We start from the raw sequence: 17,963 nt of genomic DNA on the forward strand, positions 1-17,963 counted from the left end.
GTAAGTGTGACATGGGAGAACGTAGCACCAGTAGCAGGAATGGGGGGTGTTCTGCACCCACGTGGTTATTTCTTCCCACCGCTTCAGGATCCTTTATTTTTTAGGAAACTGTTTACAGTGTTGCAAAGGTGCTATAATCTCTAGTCTTACTTTAGTAGTCAGAAATGAACTGGATTAGAATATTTGATCAGATCATACTACTGTTTAGCTGTGTGCCACCTTGCATAAAAGAAAATAACATTTCTGCCCTACAAATTGCTATACATATATATATATATATATATGTTTGGGGGTTTTTTCTATAAAAGGAAAAGCAGTACTTGAGTATTTCTGCTAGTCCTTTTAATCAAGTTCAGTGTTAAAAGTATCAGTGGCATGTCTAATCTTGGGATGTCTCTCGAAACAGATATTGATGATCTGAAACATTTAAGGATCTAAAATAGAAAGGAATGAACACATTTATAATGGGGTTTTCCAGTTTGAGGATCCCAATAGCATTTCAGGATGCAGTTCTATAAGTATTGCTTTGCTTATTTTGCTCAGTGAAAGCCATTACTCTGTGCAGAAGGAGCCACAAGTCAGACAAACATATACATAGGTAGGGGACGAGCGTTTCATAATCAGTAATTATTCCAGTTGCTGCAGCTAATGCAACTATGTGCATGCTTATGGTGGCACAGAACTCAGGACGGGCTCACAGCCCAAGTGTTCACCCTGCTTCTGGGTACGTTTGGATCCTACGTGGATTTTTGTGCTGCCAGAAAAGTTACTTCAGGTGTAGTTCAGTGCACGTGAGCATCTGTCACAAAAGCAGTTTCAGGGTGTTTGTTCAGGTGTTAAAATGCCATTATATACATCTATTTTATGTCATTATTTCCTCCTTGAATTCTTTTTTTTTATTTCTGACTGCCCTATATTTAAATGAGGTGACAAGAGAATGAGAAGATGTTTAGAAAACACAATTGGGCTGAGATGTGGAAAGCTTTCTTTATTAAGAGAAATGGAAAAGTTTGTGATTCACTTGGAAAGAAGGGAAAGAAATATAAAGGAATTCTAGAAGTGCATAAAAATATACAGTACTATTTTTCAGAATATAAAGCAGATCTTTCTTTTGCCGTAATACAAGAAGTTATTTATTGGAATTGTGAGGCAAGAAATGTAAAACTAGTTAAAGTCATATAAATTTGTATTACACCATAATAAGCATGTGGAACTCATTACCACTGGAAATCATTGACACCAAGAGAGCTGTAGGTTGTTTTAGTGCTATTATTATTTTTACTAAAGATTAGATTTATTAAATAAAAATACAGACATTGTTTGTCTTCAAATTAGATAGAGTTATAAAAAAGAACGGCTTTCAGGATATTACCAGCTGTTGATGGAAAAGTAAGCAAGTGTCTTTATGGGCGAATGTGCCCCCAAAACCTGTCCATCAAAATGATTCTTGAAGTATTTAGCACTGACCTTTGTCAGAAGTGAGGCAGCAGGATGAAGGGTTGATCTGGGAGCAGCTCCTGTATTCCTCTGCATTGCTGTAGTCCAAGTGCATTTGGAAGAAACTGTTCAGGGAAAATTACACCATGACCTGAAGTAATTCTTACTGTAGTCTCAGTATATTAAAAGACCATTTCATCTGCTGTGGAAATTGGCTGGGTGGAAAATTCTGCACAGCACCATAGGTGAAAGGAAAAAATTTTTTGCAGGTGCATTTGAGTAAAACTGTGCTTTTAGGAATTGCTGTAGAAGCTGAAATATCTGCTGTGGATAGATCAGCCCCCAGGTTTTTAATGTTCAATTTTAAAGACACCTGTGCAGTAAGCCGCGTGAACCTCCCTATTATATCCGTCTTGGAAGGAGGAAGGGCTGAGTCAAGCCTGCTGGAATTCGAAGTTAAGCTTTCTGACGTGCTGGTCATCAAAAGTTTTGCTGAGATTAGCATGCCAGCTCTTGCAGTTCAGCATCACTTAGAGTATGTGCTGAATTCTTTCTATTGTGTAGGCTACTTGGGGCATTCAGCACATATGAACCTGTAATTAGTCCTAAAAGAAAGCACTGTCCTGTCACTGCTAATACGCTGATTGTAATGTGTAATGCTGCACTGTATCTGTTGTTATAATATTTCCACTGACATAATACACACTGGCTTATGAAAAGGAAGCAGGGTTTGCAAAGCTTGCATGCACAGTGGTCCACAGTTTTGACTGATTCTCTCTGTGTTTAAAAATAAGAACTGTGTGAATGCAAATTTATTATTTTCAAAAACATTACCCTCCCCAAAGACTAGAAAACAGGATGCAGCTGTTGCTTTTTGATTTGAATCACAGTCAATTAATGTTAATGATTGGTAAATTTGAATCAGTTTCATGATTTGAATAAAAGATTAGTCTAATTTTTTATTTTCATGTGTACATGATAGCAATTAAACACTGTTACTGGTGTAATCCATTGCTATATTCTATGATATTAAGGAACTGGAATATTTGACCTCTGCTACAGCAAATGATAAAATATAAGTGCAGCTAAATTACAGCAGAAAGTTTAATTTGAATATTTTACTATCTTTCTCTTTAACTTCAATAATTTATAGCAGATACACAACTTTTTACTGTACTTTCATACATCTTTCTTTGCCTTACCATTGATTGGTTCATGAACAGTTGCTATTTATTATTTATTTTGAAAGCTTTTCTCAGAAACCCCAGGAGATGGATCTTGTATCCATTCCTTAAGGCAAGCAGTAATATCAAATACTGTAATAATAATAAAAAAAGCAATAGTGTTTTGAGCACAGACTAAAAAGTCAGGTTACAGATTGCTTGCTTCTTACTGAAAAAAAATGATGTTTTTTTAAAAAAACTTTAGAACATAATATTATAATAATTTTATTTTAGAAGGTGGATTAATAGGCACAGAGAATAAAGTCTGAAGAAAGGTCAAAGGCAGCACAAATTACTCAGCTGTTGTCTCAGTCCATTCAGTGGAGAGTTTTGGCAATAGGATCTCAAAGATCATTACTTTATTCACTATTATTACTTCTCTGCAATAAGACAAGCAACCACCTTTCAGATTAACTGGGTTGACAATGTTTTTCATGCTTCAGATATCTGTCCACTGGAAACTTGACTCTGATCCCTGAGTTTTTGGAGGGAGTTCTCAGTTGCTTCTGCTCTCAGCTGGATTTTAATAGAGCCTCATGAAACACCAACAGGTTTAGGTAAACTCAGCGTGAATTTTGTTTGCAAGCTCTGCTGACTTTCTCACCCCATCTTCTTACCTAATTTTTCTGCCTGGCTTGCTCACGCAGGCAGTGATTTGCCTGGTTTCAAAGCGTTGAATGTTTGGCTCATCTTCCACACTCATTTCCTGGACTGTTGCATCCTAGCCTTACTATTGTCCTGTTTCTTTTTAATATCTTTGTTTTTCATTAAAAAAAACCCCAAAACAAACATATAAACAACTTTGCATTTTGGATGCAACTAAGACATGTGACGAGTTACAGTAATGACTGCCTGACAGCAGTAAGTTCATCTTTAGATTTCAGTTCTGCCAAGGTTATCCTTACCTTGATGCAGGCAAAAACTCTCAGATGTCTCACTGAATTTTCTGGACTTCTGGCAGTTGTAGAAAAAAAACAGTTAAAAATCAGTGAATCCCGAAACTGGATATTAATATTACAAAGTTAGCTATTTAGTTTGTTTTTAGCAGAAAGCTAAACCATCACCACTATTCCAGCAAATGTTTTCCCTGTTTACCTCCACCTGCAGTGTTCCTAATTCTTTTACAAAGGATTGACACTCCTTTCCCCCTGCTCATCTCCCCATCTGTTTCATCCTTTTTTCTTTGTGTACGAGCCAGACTCCATACAGGTAAATGGTTGCTGCTGGTGCTGCTTTTGAACTAACATTCTCCTGCCTACCTCCTGGTAGTGATCCTTTTAAAATTATTTATTTATTTTCATTTTTATTTTAGTCCAGAGCTATGGTAAACAGTCAGAAGTGGAAGAATTAGTATCCATTCAATGCATTCAGAGCCAGAGAAATACCTGGTTTTATATATATGCAACTCTACAGCTGTGTGGGCAGATAATAAACAACAGCTCTTCCTTCAAAATCATGATAGTTTTGTAAAAAACAGGCCTCTGGGTACACAGCTGAGCTCAAACATAAAAACGAAGGTACTGACCTACTTGGGCAAAATACCTACTCCTGCAGACTTTTCATAGAATCATAGAATGGTTTGGGTTGGCAGGGACCTTTAAAGGTCATCTAGTCCAACCCCCCTGCCACGGGCAGGGACACCTTCCACTAGACCAGGTTGCTCCAAGCCCCATCCAGCCTGGCCTTGAACACCTCCAGGGGTGTGGGGCATCCACGACTTCTCTGGGCAACCTTGTCCAGTGTCTTGCCACCCTCATCATAAAAAATGTCTTCCTTTTATTTAGTCTGAATCTACCCTCTTTTAGTTTAAAACCATTACTTCTTGTTCTATCGCAACAGGCCCTGCTAAAAAGTCTGTCCCCATCTTTCTTATAAGCCCCTACGAAATGCTGGAAGGCCACTATAAGGTCTCCCTGCAGCCTTCTCTTCTCCAGGCTGAACAACCTCAACTCTCTCAGCCTTTTCTCACAGGAGAGGTGCTCCAGCCCTCTGATCATCTTGGTGGCCCTCCTCTGGACCCACTCCAAGAGGTCCATGTCTTTCCTGTGCTGAGGGCTCCAGAGCTGGATGCAGCACTCCTGGTGGGGTCTCACCAGAGCAGAGCAGAGGGGCAGAATCACCTCCCTCAACCCACTGGCCAAGCTTCTTTTGATGCAGCTGAGAATATGGTTGTCTTTCTGGGCTGCAAGCACATAAAGCCAGCTCACGTCCAGCTTTTCATCCAACAGTACCCCCAAGTCCTTCTTGCCAGGCCTGCTCTCAATCCCTTCATCCCCCAGCCTGTGTTGATGCGGTGGGTGGCCCTGAGAATTACCACTGGGGATGGGTGATTTGTTGAAAGCAGATGCAAGTAATAAGGCTCATACTTCACTGCCCAGGTCTTTCAGGCTAGTCTGCCTGCAGCAGAGTTAGAGGACATACCAGTAGTAGGAAAGGACCGACTCAGGACTCATCCTGGAAAGTTTGTGAAGACCGAGGGAGGGAAGAAGAAAGGCCACCATTGAACCCATCTTCAGGAAAAGCAAGAACAGGAATTAAAAATTGATCAGCTTCCCTTCAGCTCCTGGGATGATCCCAGAGCAAGCCACCTTGGAAGCAATTTCCAGTCACATAAAGGAGAAGGTGGTGACTCGAAATAGCCAAAATGGATTTAGTAAGAGTGAATCACATCTGACTGACCTGCTTGCTTTCTGTGATGACTTGACTAGATCTGTGGATGAGGGTAGAGCAATGTACTTTGTCTAGCTTGACAGTAGAAACCCTTTTGACGTGGTCTCCAAGAACATTCTTGTATCCAAGTTGGGATGGTATACTCCAAATGGATGGGCTACCAGCTGGGTGAAAAACTGGCTGGATCTCTGGGCTCAAAGAGTAGTGGTTAATGGCTCTACCTAGGGGCTCATCCCAAGTGGAGGACTGCAGGGGTTTATACTGGAACATGCCCCGTTTAATATCAACAGCCCAGAGGAGGAGATGGTGGAGCGCATGCTCACTGTTTTGCAGATGATGCCAAACTGGGGGGCTGCAGCCTGCACGTGCAAGGGCAGGGCTGCCCTTCAGAGGGACCTAGACAGGCTTGAGGAATGGGCTGACGGGGACCTCATGCCTTTCAGCAAGGGTAAATGTGAAGTCCCACCTCTGGGATGGTTGAATCCCCTGCGCTGATAGAGACTGGGGATGGATGGGCTGGGCAGTACCTCTGCTGGTGAGGACTTGGGGATCCTGGCTAATACTAGGCTAAACACAAGTCTGCTCCCAGAGCAGAGTCAGCAGAACACCAGCTCGGAGCTTTTCCTGTCCTTGTTGGCATGATGTTTTGCCGTCTTCAAGGCTCGAAACACGTCCCGTGATGTCTTAATGCAGCTGCTGGACTTTGCACTGGAGTGGCTGAGATGTGGTCACACATGGCTTTCTGCTGTCTCACCCGTGTGGATAACTGACCGCGGTGAATCTGTTGCAACAAGCAGCTGAGGGTGGGAATCTTTTAAAACCTGCTGCTTGAATATAATGGGGGTTTCAACATGGGCAAACAAATGTGGAATGTAGACTTGGCTAGTAGCTTATAGTGGTTTAATTGATACGTTTTCCATGCAAACAGCCTAAACAACTGAACTATAAATAATACCAAGTGATAGCTGCTGTCAGCCTTGTATTTAGCTATTTTCTATCTGTGCTGGATGGAAATGCACGTATTTGTAGGTTGGGCTAGATATTTCTGACTATGAAATTGCAGCAGTAGGTTGTGAACCATGTATGAAATTAAAATTTTGAATGCATAGAGGGCATAAAAATATGGGTGGCTGTGGAGGTTCTTCTATGCGGGACTATGGTGTGCGTTTCTAAATAGCTGGAAAAGCTCATCAGACCTTGCAAGGATGAGAAAAAAAAAGAAGAATCCTTAAATGGCTTTAAAACCTAAGCAAATCTTTCTGCCGCCTTTGCTCACTGGTGGATTTCCCCTTACCCTAGGCTGTGAGCTGTTTAAAAGGAAGAACTTCAAGTTCTCACTTTTAAGTTTGGCAACATTTTTATCATGTTTACATGTTATTTAATTCTATCCTTTGCAGGACCGGTGTGGGCAGGATGGAGTCTGAGGAGGAAAAACTTGAAAGGCTTCAAGAAAAGGGGGTGGGCCAGGTGTCCAGGAATATTTTTTATCTTTTCTTTCTGCAAATGGAAACCTCTTGCTAGCTGTGAGAATCAGATTTAGCTCAGCTTTTTGCTAGCTTGAATGAAATCTAGTTTATGAAAATGGAGCATTTGTCACTGGTCTTGCCTTTCCTTTTGTGTTCCTTTGCTGCATTTTTATTTAGAGTAACAAGATCCCAGCTGGGAAGGGCAAATTAAAAGAAAATTTGGGGCTCTAGCTGGGCTCTGGAGTTTCTCTGAGATCTATAATTCATCTACACACCTCAGTTTTATATTTCTCCGTAAAAGTAAATAAAATAACAACAGGTATCAAGTGGGACAGCTGTGAGCTTTGTGTTGGGACTGAACAACAGATCTCATAATAAGATGCATGTGAAAGACAAGGTCATGGTTGATAGTCTTTTCACTGTAATGTTTTTGTGCATGCTGTTTATAATGCATTATTAACTGTTTTCATTGGGATTTTTCTAAATTAATGAAATTCTATACTTCTCCCTACACTGATCTTTGTTCTGTAACAGATGAACAGACATCTACATCTCATGGCTGCTACTAGGGTGTTTACCTAAGCAATTCAGAGCTTTTAGGCAATATTAAGAAAAAGATATGAATTACAGTTATAGCCACTTGTATTCATCATGGAAAATAAATATTCATTCTTCAAATCATGGAAGGACAGTGCTGCCCATAGTTTAGTAAAGGCTGTGGTGTGTTGCCTGCTCTAGTTGTTAGAGACTGCTGTTGGGTTGGTTAGTCTGGCACAATGTAAGGGGAAGAAAAATTATTCTACAACCAACATAGTACTGTTTCCATTTGAAACTGTAATGTTCTTCATTTGTATTAAATTTCATTTGGGGTTTACATGCAACTTTCAGTCACAGGTCAGAACTAGGAAAAGAAACCAATGGGTTTTGTTGGAGATTAAAAGAAAAAGGTATCTAACTTTATTCTCATTAAAAGCATTTGGTTTGACTCCTAAATGAGATCAGAACAAATGTTTTGAGACAGAATGTCTGTATGAAAAATACTTTGATAGGAAAACAAGCTTTAATGTTGTATGCCTTTTCTTACAGGAAATTAAAATGTATGACTGACAGTGAAACTGTTGCACCTGACTGGCCTTACTACAAAACCATTGATAGGATCTTATCCAAAGTGACAGACCACAGCGATGTGAAAATGCATGAAAATCAGCAACCAGGTCCTTCTACATCACAGACGGAGGCCTCGCAGTCTCCATCAGCTAAGTCTACACCTCTGTATTTGCCATATAACCAGTTTACATACGAAGGAAGGGAAGAGTGCTTTGAAGATGAACATTCAGAGAGCTCTTCAAGCTTACTTTCTTACAAGCTCAGGTAACATCTGTTTCCCCCCCTTTCTTGTATTTCACAGAATGAGCCAGATCTGCTACGTAAAGGGGACATCCTAGCACATTTTTGTCTAACAGCTGTTGTATCTTTTCTGTAAATCACACAGAAGATCTGTTCTCCAGTCTCAGCCATTTCGCTGAATTAGGGCATTTTCTTTATTCCTCTATGTGAGAGACTGGAAGAAGAGTAGGAGGACAGGGCAAAAAGTTATAGAATATTGCCAAGACTCAGCATGCATATCACAACTCACATGAGGTTGAGTGTTTATAACAAGAGTACAGGCATGTTCAAGAGAGTCCTGCAGTGCAATCAGAGATATAACATACTGCTTAGATGGTTTTTGGCTCGCTCTGGTTTTGCTTTTGGTATGATTATGAAAGTTCTCTAGATTCAGCTGTTATTAAAATGGTGAAAAGATGCAAACTAAATGTTTCTGTGAATGCTGAAATGCTACTCGTGCAGTTTAAAAGTAGATTGCAACATTTTAAATACCATTGAGAATGTCACTTTTTCAAAGTAAAAGCTAGTTTAAGAATGCAAACACGTGTTTCCTTTTTTGATAAGATTGGAGTTCTCCAGAAAGCAGCGTTTTAACAAAAGGCAGGGTTGTACACTTGATACAAATTTCAGACTTTACTGGTCTCATTTTTCATCCAGAGTGGTATGAAATAAGAGTTGGTTACAGTTTTCTGGCAGGAAAAAACTTGATCCTAGAGATCCTTATCATGAGTCTGTCAGGCTTTAACTATAACAGTAAAATTATCTGTCAGTCATGCAACTGAGAAGGTGTTGAGCTGGAAGAAGAACGAACCTAACAAGTTTGGATTATTGTTTCCAGGCCTTGTCCTGGATGAATAAAACTAGAGTGAATTCATTCAGTCGTTCAAACAAATAGCCCTTGAATAGCTGATTATTTTTTAATTTTTTTTTTCCTGGCAACTGAATATATATATATATTAGCGTGTATAATTCTTGAACTGTAGCAACCTTTTTGTTTGCAAGCAACAAATTTTTCATCCTAGTTCATTGTAAGTAGCTGATATCCCTGACACACAATCTTGCTTACTTTAGGATCTGCAAACTCCAAGATCATGTTTCTCATGTGATAACTTTTTTCTCAATTCCCAATTTGATTTCCAATGTTATTATTTAATATTTAATTAGAAGGTCACTTTTCCATAAACCTGAGGTTATAGTTTATGCACTAGACTATTTGGTAGCATCAAGCTATTTACAAATGCCAGATGTTAAGTTTCTTCAGCTTAGGGACAACTCTAGGAAAACATAGATTTTTTTGTACCGTAGGTGACTGGTACAGGAGAACAGAGGTCACCACACCAGGTTTCATTACAGAGTGTAGACAAGCCATCACAGAAGTCAAGCTAATCAACCATAAATGCTTATCTGTTGTGCTTACAGTTTGCGTGTGGACTGCCACTTTCATGTAGATGCTTTCATTTGTGAAATGGAAATTGTGAAATGAAAGTGGACTTCAGCCACTCCAACTGAATTATTTCCACAGTGGTAAGATCTTGAAAAGTTAGGCTATAATGCATTTTAGCCAGCTTCAGGTTCAGTGTTTTTTGTTTTGTTTTTTTTTTTTTTTACTTTGTCCAAGGTAATTACCTAACCTGTTTTAGTAAAAAATAACTTTACTTGGCCAATTTAGAAACTGAAGATCATTTAAATCTAGCCTTTAGTGGCATAGGTTGGCTTTCAACCGGCTGCAAGTTTGTGTGGCAGGTGATGATGTTTTGTCCTTGCAGTAGGTCAGGTTGCTGTGCTGCTGATGCCTGCGAAGGATGGCTGTGCAACAGGGTTTGGGAGCTGGAGGGAAGGGTAGGTCAGCTGTCTGTGTGGTAGGACCTCCATAATTTGTTGCTTCCTTCCTTCACAGTCTCTACTATAAATTAATTTTGTACAATATAATACTGTGCATATAATTTAACAGCAAAATATGTACATATTCATAAGTTTAAATACAGTTCTGATGTATTTAAAAAAAGGAAAAATTGAGGAGTAGATACCACTTTCAAGAGTAGTATAAAATTTCAGGTGAGCATCATGATCAGAATAAAAGTTAGAAGGCAATTGTGCTATTAATGGGGCACATATCTGGAAGGAGGAAAACTGGTATCCAAGTGGTCATGTAGGGGGTTTTGAAAAGCTTGTACAGCTTTGACATGCTTAGTTTAGCCTGATGAATGAGGGCAAGAGTAGGGAACCCTTTCTTGGCCAGAAGGAAATACAGCACTTGCTAATGATATCAGATGGGTTAAAATCACTTAGAGCTGCCACAGTAAGACGAGGAAGCTAATTCTGTTAAGGTTACTAATGGAAAATCATGAGCTGAGAAGCAATTTTCAGCTTAAGCAATTAGTGTGTCATCCTGTATTTGAAAAACACTTTGAAATAGCCAACAAGAAAGAAAAGAATTAGCATACAAAATCTGGGTCCATCCTGTCTTTTTTGTAAATGCCCTTGCTTCTAAATGGTACACAGTTGATCTAACAGATTCAAAAAAGTAACTGAAGACAATCTTGGGATTAGAAGTTAAAAGAATGTTTGAAGTCCTCAGTTCTCTCTCAATTTTTGTACTTCATGACTATGCAAAACAATTATTTTGAAACATATTTTGAAAAATATACACACATCTATATGTAAAATATAGATGCATTTTACAACTGTATATTTTACAATTATTTTTCTATGAAGAGGACTATACACAGGCAAAGTAAGCTTATGCTATGGGATTTTTTTTCTTCAGTAATAAAAATCATAATGTTAAGGCACCAATGGATAGTGAAAAATCCTCAAACAGTACTTTTGTATGTCAGCTTTTAAACTTCTGAAAACTTTACTGTTACTCCCTTAAATTCTCAGACACAGCTTTTGAGTGTCAGCTTTGTATTTTCCACAGTATACTTGAACGTAGCAGGAGGCTATCTGGCTATATAAATTACAATTTAAGGAAAGATTATTGAATTTAGTGTTTAGCTTTCACAATAGAGAAAAATGTCAAGATTTATACTTTAATCAATAAATATGTACTCAAGTTAAAAATAGTCAAAACTGTGTTTCTTTGCATTTTATTTGAAATTCATTGGAATTGGGGACCTTCTTAGAAAAACCAAATTTTGCTAGTTAGTGATGGTACAATTAACATGGGATAAAATTAATTTTTTGTTGCAATTTGCAGATGAGGAAAACATTTGGAATCCCTACTTCCCTTTAATGAGGCACCTACTATTTATTTAGTATTGTTCTAACACTGCTCTTGGACTTGAACAAAGCTTGTATTGTACTGCAACATCCATAAAACATCTGACAATAGTAGAATTACTCTATTATGTTCAGATAATATAATGCAGTGTGGTGGAGTCTTGTACTGCAGCTTAAACTTTTAAAATCAAAATTCTTGACATCACAATAAATGATTTTTTAGCTAATAGGAAACATTGGTTTTTCATCCTGTGGACTAATTTATAGTCTTTATTTTCATTTATAAGTATTGATATATCATAATGATACAGACTGTGAATGTGGTTCAGACTTCACCTGTTCTGCCATTTTTATCATACTGAAAATGGGGGTGAAAGAGTTACTTCCATAGATTAATACACCGTAATAAAACCACCATGTCATCTAGTCTGACTTCTTGTTAAATACCATCCATGTATTTGAATTCAGTTATTCTGGTGTGGAGCCCAGATAAGTTATGGAGGGGGGGTTCTGTGAGACATGCCTCCTCTCAGCAGTGGGCTACTGCTCACTCAGGAGCCCCATGCCTCTGTTAATATCCACTTCTTTGTTTCTATGATTCATTTGACTTTTGGTAATTTCTTACTAGATATCCAGTCTAGATCTGATATATTCTGAAGATGGAGAATTCATTCTTCCCTACAGGGATCTGTTCCAGTGATTAATGCCTTGCTTAAACCAGTGCTTGTTTTTAATGTCATTATAGTGAATTAAGCTTTCAGATGTTAGTTCTATTTATCTTTCTTTTTGCTATATTGGAGACCTTTTCAGTTTTTTTTTTCACTTTTTGCCTCAAGGTAGTTGTATACCATGATCATACTATCTTTGGTATTCTTAAATTTTTAAATGTAGGTCAAATAATTTGGTACAGACAGTTTACACATGGACAAAGAATAAGAATTGGTAACATGAATTAACCAAGATATGAATCATTTAATAGAAGTGCATTAAAACTTGGTGAGGATGCTAATTCAGGAATAAGAGTTTTGGCAAAGCTTTTAATCTTTCTAAAATTATGCCATGACTATTTAAAATCTGAATGGGCAGCATCTACAAAGAAGTTTCAGCTTCAGGCTATGCGCAGATTATGTAGTGCATCTTAACTCTTTATGCAGACTTGTCATCATAGCAAGATGCTTTGCCTAGGCTTCAAGCCATTTATGTGGGTTTTTTTCTACACTTTACTTCAAGGATGAGCCTCATTAATTCCTGAATGCATTTGAATGAGCCTAGTTTACCAGAAGATCCAGGTTGCCTGATCCTCAGTCCTCAAACTCTGAAGATCTTTGTGCCATCTCTAATATTAATATTACTTATTTCCAGATCGTTGTCAATTACTTTCCATAAAGATGTGGGTTATGGAGGTCTACTCAGATCTGTACATAGCTAAAAAAGCACACACAAGCCAGAAACATCTGTTAGCTGTTGGAAGTCATAAATTCCAGAAACTGATGGTACTGGAGACCCATTCTCCATGAAGTAGTCAGAAAGGAAGAATTGTTTTCATGGTTTTGAGGAGGTAATACATTTTGGTGGACGGATTACTCTTGTATTAAACTCCTGCTTCATTAATTATTCATGCACATCCCTGAAATGAGCCTTATTGGGTGAGTGTAGGCAATCAATCAAAATACTTTTAATTGAACAGTGAATTAAATTGGTCTTAGATAGGGAGACAACAAATGCATTTGAGACTTGCCTAATATCTTCCCTAATTGTATCTGGAGAATTTGCTTTGTTCCCCTTGGTCCCCAATACACACTGTCTTTTCTACTCGTCCTAGATGAGATAGAACATTTTCTTTCCCTTGGTTTGCTTCCTTTGAATCCTGCCTGTCTGTTTTAGAGCATAGTGTGGAAACAGCTTTGCAAGGTTCTGCTTGGAAGACGGTCCCAATGCCAGAGCTCTTCATACTTTGTGTGATCAGTGGAATACGAGTGCTAATGCTCTTTAGAGGCTCCCTGCCATAGACGACAGAGGTCCAAAAGTATCAGCAGGTTGTATTTGAGGTCCTGGATTTCTTAGACTCCTCTTTCCTCCAGATCTCAAAATCTACCTTCAGAGACTAAGCTTGGAAAAGAGTGGAGATGCTTTTTTGGCAAAGGCTGTGGATGCTGTTAGGATCTGTTGCACCCCTAATGTCACAGAGGTGTTGGCCTCACAGGAATGCAACATGTAGAATCAGCGACAGGAACCAATGGGTGTTTGGTGTTCGCTACAGCAAATGTGATCATTTCTTATTCTTGTGCCTATAGATTGCCAAACTAGATATACTCCTAGCTGGAACTATTTGAGGATACTCGTGCTGGTTGGTTACTCAGTGCTGAAACCCATTGCTTCCCTCTTGACTTTCTGTTATAAAAAGTTATTGACAATGGAGAGGTCTCTCAGGTGTACTACCTAGGAGACTTAGAACTTCTTAAGAAAGATGGCTTAGTATCTGAGGAAACACTTCAGTATTCAAATAACTCCTTCAGGCATCACTGGACATTTTACATCATTTCATGTTGCTGAGTGTTCTTTACTTGTAAATTAGATTCGTTAGATCCTTCCTTTGTAGACCCCTTCTCAAGAGCTCTCCTTCAAGAGCTATTCTGCAAGAAGAGAGGATGGTCAGTTCCAGGTCCTCACTATGAACTGGTGAGTGACCTTAAAACCCTTTCATTGATAGTCACTATGGGTGGAGGAAAAAGGAAATTGGGAACACCACCAAAGGTAGGGGTGTCTGAAATGGGTATTTGTTTTCAGTGAAGGCTGTCTAATTACCAAGTCATGTTTAATTGTAAACAAACATAGAGAGTACTTAGGAGACCTTGAAGAATCCTTGTGCACTGGCTTTTGGGGGATTTCTCTGTGCTGAAACCTGGTTTTGAGCAAGCACTTGTCAGTGAGCTCTTTCTCAGTTATTAGCAGATCGCAGATACTGCTGATACAGTTCCCCAACTAGCTGCCATCACCACCAGACATTTTGCCTCTCTTTCCTCTCTGGAGCTCCAAAGACTGTTATTATCTTGGACATATGATTATGTCTTACAGGTTTCTGATAGGCCACTGTTGTTTATCTAAAAAACGGATAAAAGCCTGTACAGACTCTAGGAAAACACTTCGGAGACTTTTTTTCTTCTCTTAAAAATAAGGCTTATTTAAAATCTTTCAATCCAAGCCACTCCATCTCCTTTTTTCATGGCTTTTTTTTTTTTTTTTTTTTTTTTTTTTTTTTTTTTTGTCATGGTTAAAATAAATAGTAGCCACAATTGCCAAGAAAGTCATGCAATACTCAGGGCAGCTCAGTACCATTGACATGCCTCAGATTTTCTCTCATTCCTTATTAAGGACCATTCTCACTAGTGTTTACTTTGACAAGACGCAAGCCCTCTTGTGGCTCTAGGAACCAATTCTTACTTGTTTCAGTCAAGAGCTCTTACATAGCTACTTTCTAGTTCTGTATAGGGATGAGGATAGAGATCCATTAGTTTTCAATATTTAAATCCTCTGTGAAGACAAGTTTAAATCCAAAAGGTTGCTTTGGCTAAAATAATACCATCGTTTCTGAAAGTTTCTTGCTTTGTCTACCAGAAAGGATGCATTCTTCGTCAATGTGAGTGCAGTGATGGGTACCTTGGAATAACAGATTCAGTGTTGTCCTTAGATTGCTGTAGGCTTTTCCCACTTGCTTGACCCCTTTGAGAACCACATTTGAAATCATTCTGGCCCTTAGATCAATGGGGGAAAACAGACTTTGCTGTCAGCCAAGATCCATTCTTGGAGAATTGTCTGGCTGTGATAATCTCAGTGATCACCTGCAAGCTTGACGCACAGTTTGAGCAGAGCAGCATGTATTTATTTTACACACATTTATTTGATGGCCAAAATCAAATATGATATATAGAATCTGCAAAAATGAGGTTATTTTGTATATCTCCCAAAGTTTTGTTTAGCATAAAGATGATGACTTCTTTCCCTTAGCAACATCATAGCAGTGTAATGGTAATAAAGCCCTTTGAATTGTACAAGTAACTTTAAATTCTTGGATAGTCTGAAAGCCAGTAGTTCTTGTTCACCATGTTAGTCTACATTTATAAAGGAAGACTCTTGTTCTTTCTTACCTGTATACAGGGGTACAGCACATTCAAGTGGCTAAACAGTACTCAAACAGTTTCCCTCAAGACCAATTCTATTTTTTTTTCCTCTCAGGTTTTAACAGCATTTAATCTAATCCACTTGTTTCTTTTCATAGACCTCACCCTTTTGGGGTCATTGCACTCTTAAATGTCAAGGGGCTTGTGTCTTTTTGTGGTATTTGCATTAAGCCTTTCAGGTGCTTTCAGGTGCTTAGGATTGTTTATTTCTTTTGCTGAGAGATGTGAATGTCACAGTCGCAGTTGCACAAAGACTGTGTCAAGTAGGGTAAGAACATGAATGAAATTTTGATACAAATCTGCCACAGCTGAGTGACCTCCCCCCCCACTCCCCTTCTTCACCTTAATAAAAACACATTCCACTAGAGTTCAAGTTATCCTTATTCAAGGATGTTGACTTGGCATACCACTCACAACTCTGCTATGTCATTATTGCATTTCACTTAGAAAGGATACTGTGTTTGGCAGAACACGACAGAGACTGCTGTTTGTGTAAAGGGACTTCAAGACCCATCATCAGTTAACTTTGATGTTGGGATCTCCAGTCCGGAGTTATAAAAAGTGTGAACGAACACGTGGACTATCACTTTAAGTCAGAAAAGTAGTTATCCACCTGTAACTGGAGGCTTTTAAGGTGTGTAGTACACTTACATGTTTGCCTTCTACTTGCCTTTCTTCCTGCTTCACAATTCAGCATGCTGCTTAGATTGCAGGTTAAAAGAAACAGGTCTGTGTGTGCCTGTTCTGACTTGTATGCGGTGTAGGCTGGTTTTGAATTAATGTGTTGCACTGTCAGCCCAAGTTAGGTCAGTGGTGTGAACCATTCACCTTGAGAACACTGTCTATTGCTAAGTTTATCTCTCTCTTCCAAAACAGAAACTCAGAATGATGCAGCATAGAGGAAAGTCTTAAAATATTACCCAAATCGCATATGGCAGTTCTACATTCATTTCAGATGAGGATGTGCAATTTGATACATGCTTGTCTATCATTTATACCCTGAGAAATCTGAGATACATTCTGCTAGAGGAACATCAACATGACTGGATACATAGACAGACTTGGATTTGGCAATCTGGTGTTCTGCAAGGACTACAAATACTCTTTTTGAATTTCAGAATAACTTTTTTTTTTAATCCAAGTAACAATTAATTACTATATTTAATACAGAGTCTTGCCTTAACATTATGGTGAAAACAAAACTATAGGCAGAGGGTTATAGTGTGCTTGAAATGACTGTTAAAAAGTTAGGAGTTTGAAGCAAAGAATGGTGGGTTTTTTTGGTTAGGTATCCTACTTGATAAAATTTGTCATTAGACTAAATATGAGAAGAAGGTACCTATAGTATCTTGTGTTTGTGACAAATACATTTAATTTAAAAAAGTTAAAGTGCAACTGGAAAATGCCTCTAAAAGCAGATATGAATCATAGAATCATTTAGGTTGGAAAAGACCTTTAAGATCATTGAGTCCAAGTGTTAACCCAGCACTGCCAAGTCTACCACTATACCATGTCCCTAAGTGCCACATCTATGATCTTTTAAGTACCTCCAGGGATGGTGACTACACCACCTCCCTGGGCAGTTGTTCCAATTTTGACAGCCTGCTGGCCACGCTGTTTCTGATACCAGCCAGGACGCTGTTGGCCTTCTTGGCAACCTGGGCACGCTGCCGGCTCATGTTCAGCTGGCTGTCAGCCAGCACCCCCGGGCCCTTTCCCCCCAGGCAGCTTCCCAGCTGCTCTGCCCCCAGCCTGCAGCGCTGTGTGGGGCTGGTGTGACCCAAGGGCAGGACCCAGCACTGAGCCTTGTTGAACCTCATACAACTGGCCTTGGCCCATCAATCCAGCCTGCCCAGCTCCCTCTGCAGAGCCTCGTGCCTTCCAGCAGATCAACACTACCCCACAACTTGGTGCCATCTGCAAACTGACTGAGGGTGCACTCGATCCCCTTGTCCAGATCATTGATAATGACATTAGACAGGACTGGCCCCAGCGCTGGGCCCTGGGGAACACCCCCTGTGACCGGCCACCAGTGGGAGGTAACTCCCATTCACCACCGTGCTTTGGGCCCAGCCATCTGGACAGGTCTTTACCCAGTGCAGAGCAAACCCATGCAAAGCACGAGAAGCTAGTTTCTCCAGGAGATGCTCTGGGAGATGGTGTCAAAGGCTTTACTAAGGTCCAGGTACACAACATCCACAGCCTTTCCCTCATCCACTAAGAGAAGGGGGCATCTTGTAAACTGTATCCTGCTAAACTTTTATGTTGTTTATAATGTTTTGTGATGGAATATATAAATAAGTGGTCAGTGCAACTGCTGTGTCTCAGTGCAAGGGCAAATTCTGAGACTAGTATTCTGTAGTGGGACCAGCCTTACTGAT

The 17,963-nt window shown here is 39.3% G+C and overlaps 1 protein-coding gene across 4 annotated transcripts in view; it reads left to right on the forward strand.

Annotated features, from left to right (window-relative positions):
* Window positions 1-17,963, forward strand: part of MSANTD1 (Myb/SANT DNA binding domain containing 1) — a 43,195-nt gene that overhangs the window by 15,343 nt on the left and 9,889 nt on the right. For all 4 annotated transcript variants that reach the window (XM_080411101.1, XM_080411102.1, XM_080411099.1 and 1 more), the window contains exon 3: window positions 7,883-8,167. In XM_080411101.1, the coding sequence (XP_080267227.1) occupies window positions 7,883-8,167 (285 nt within the window). The remainder of the gene's footprint in view (window positions 1-7,882; window positions 8,168-17,963) is intronic.

The sequence above is a fragment of the Falco punctatus genome, assembly GCF_963210335.1.
Source record: "Falco punctatus genome assembly, chromosome: 1".
Taxonomy (NCBI): Eukaryota; Metazoa; Chordata; class Aves; order Falconiformes; family Falconidae; genus Falco; species Falco punctatus.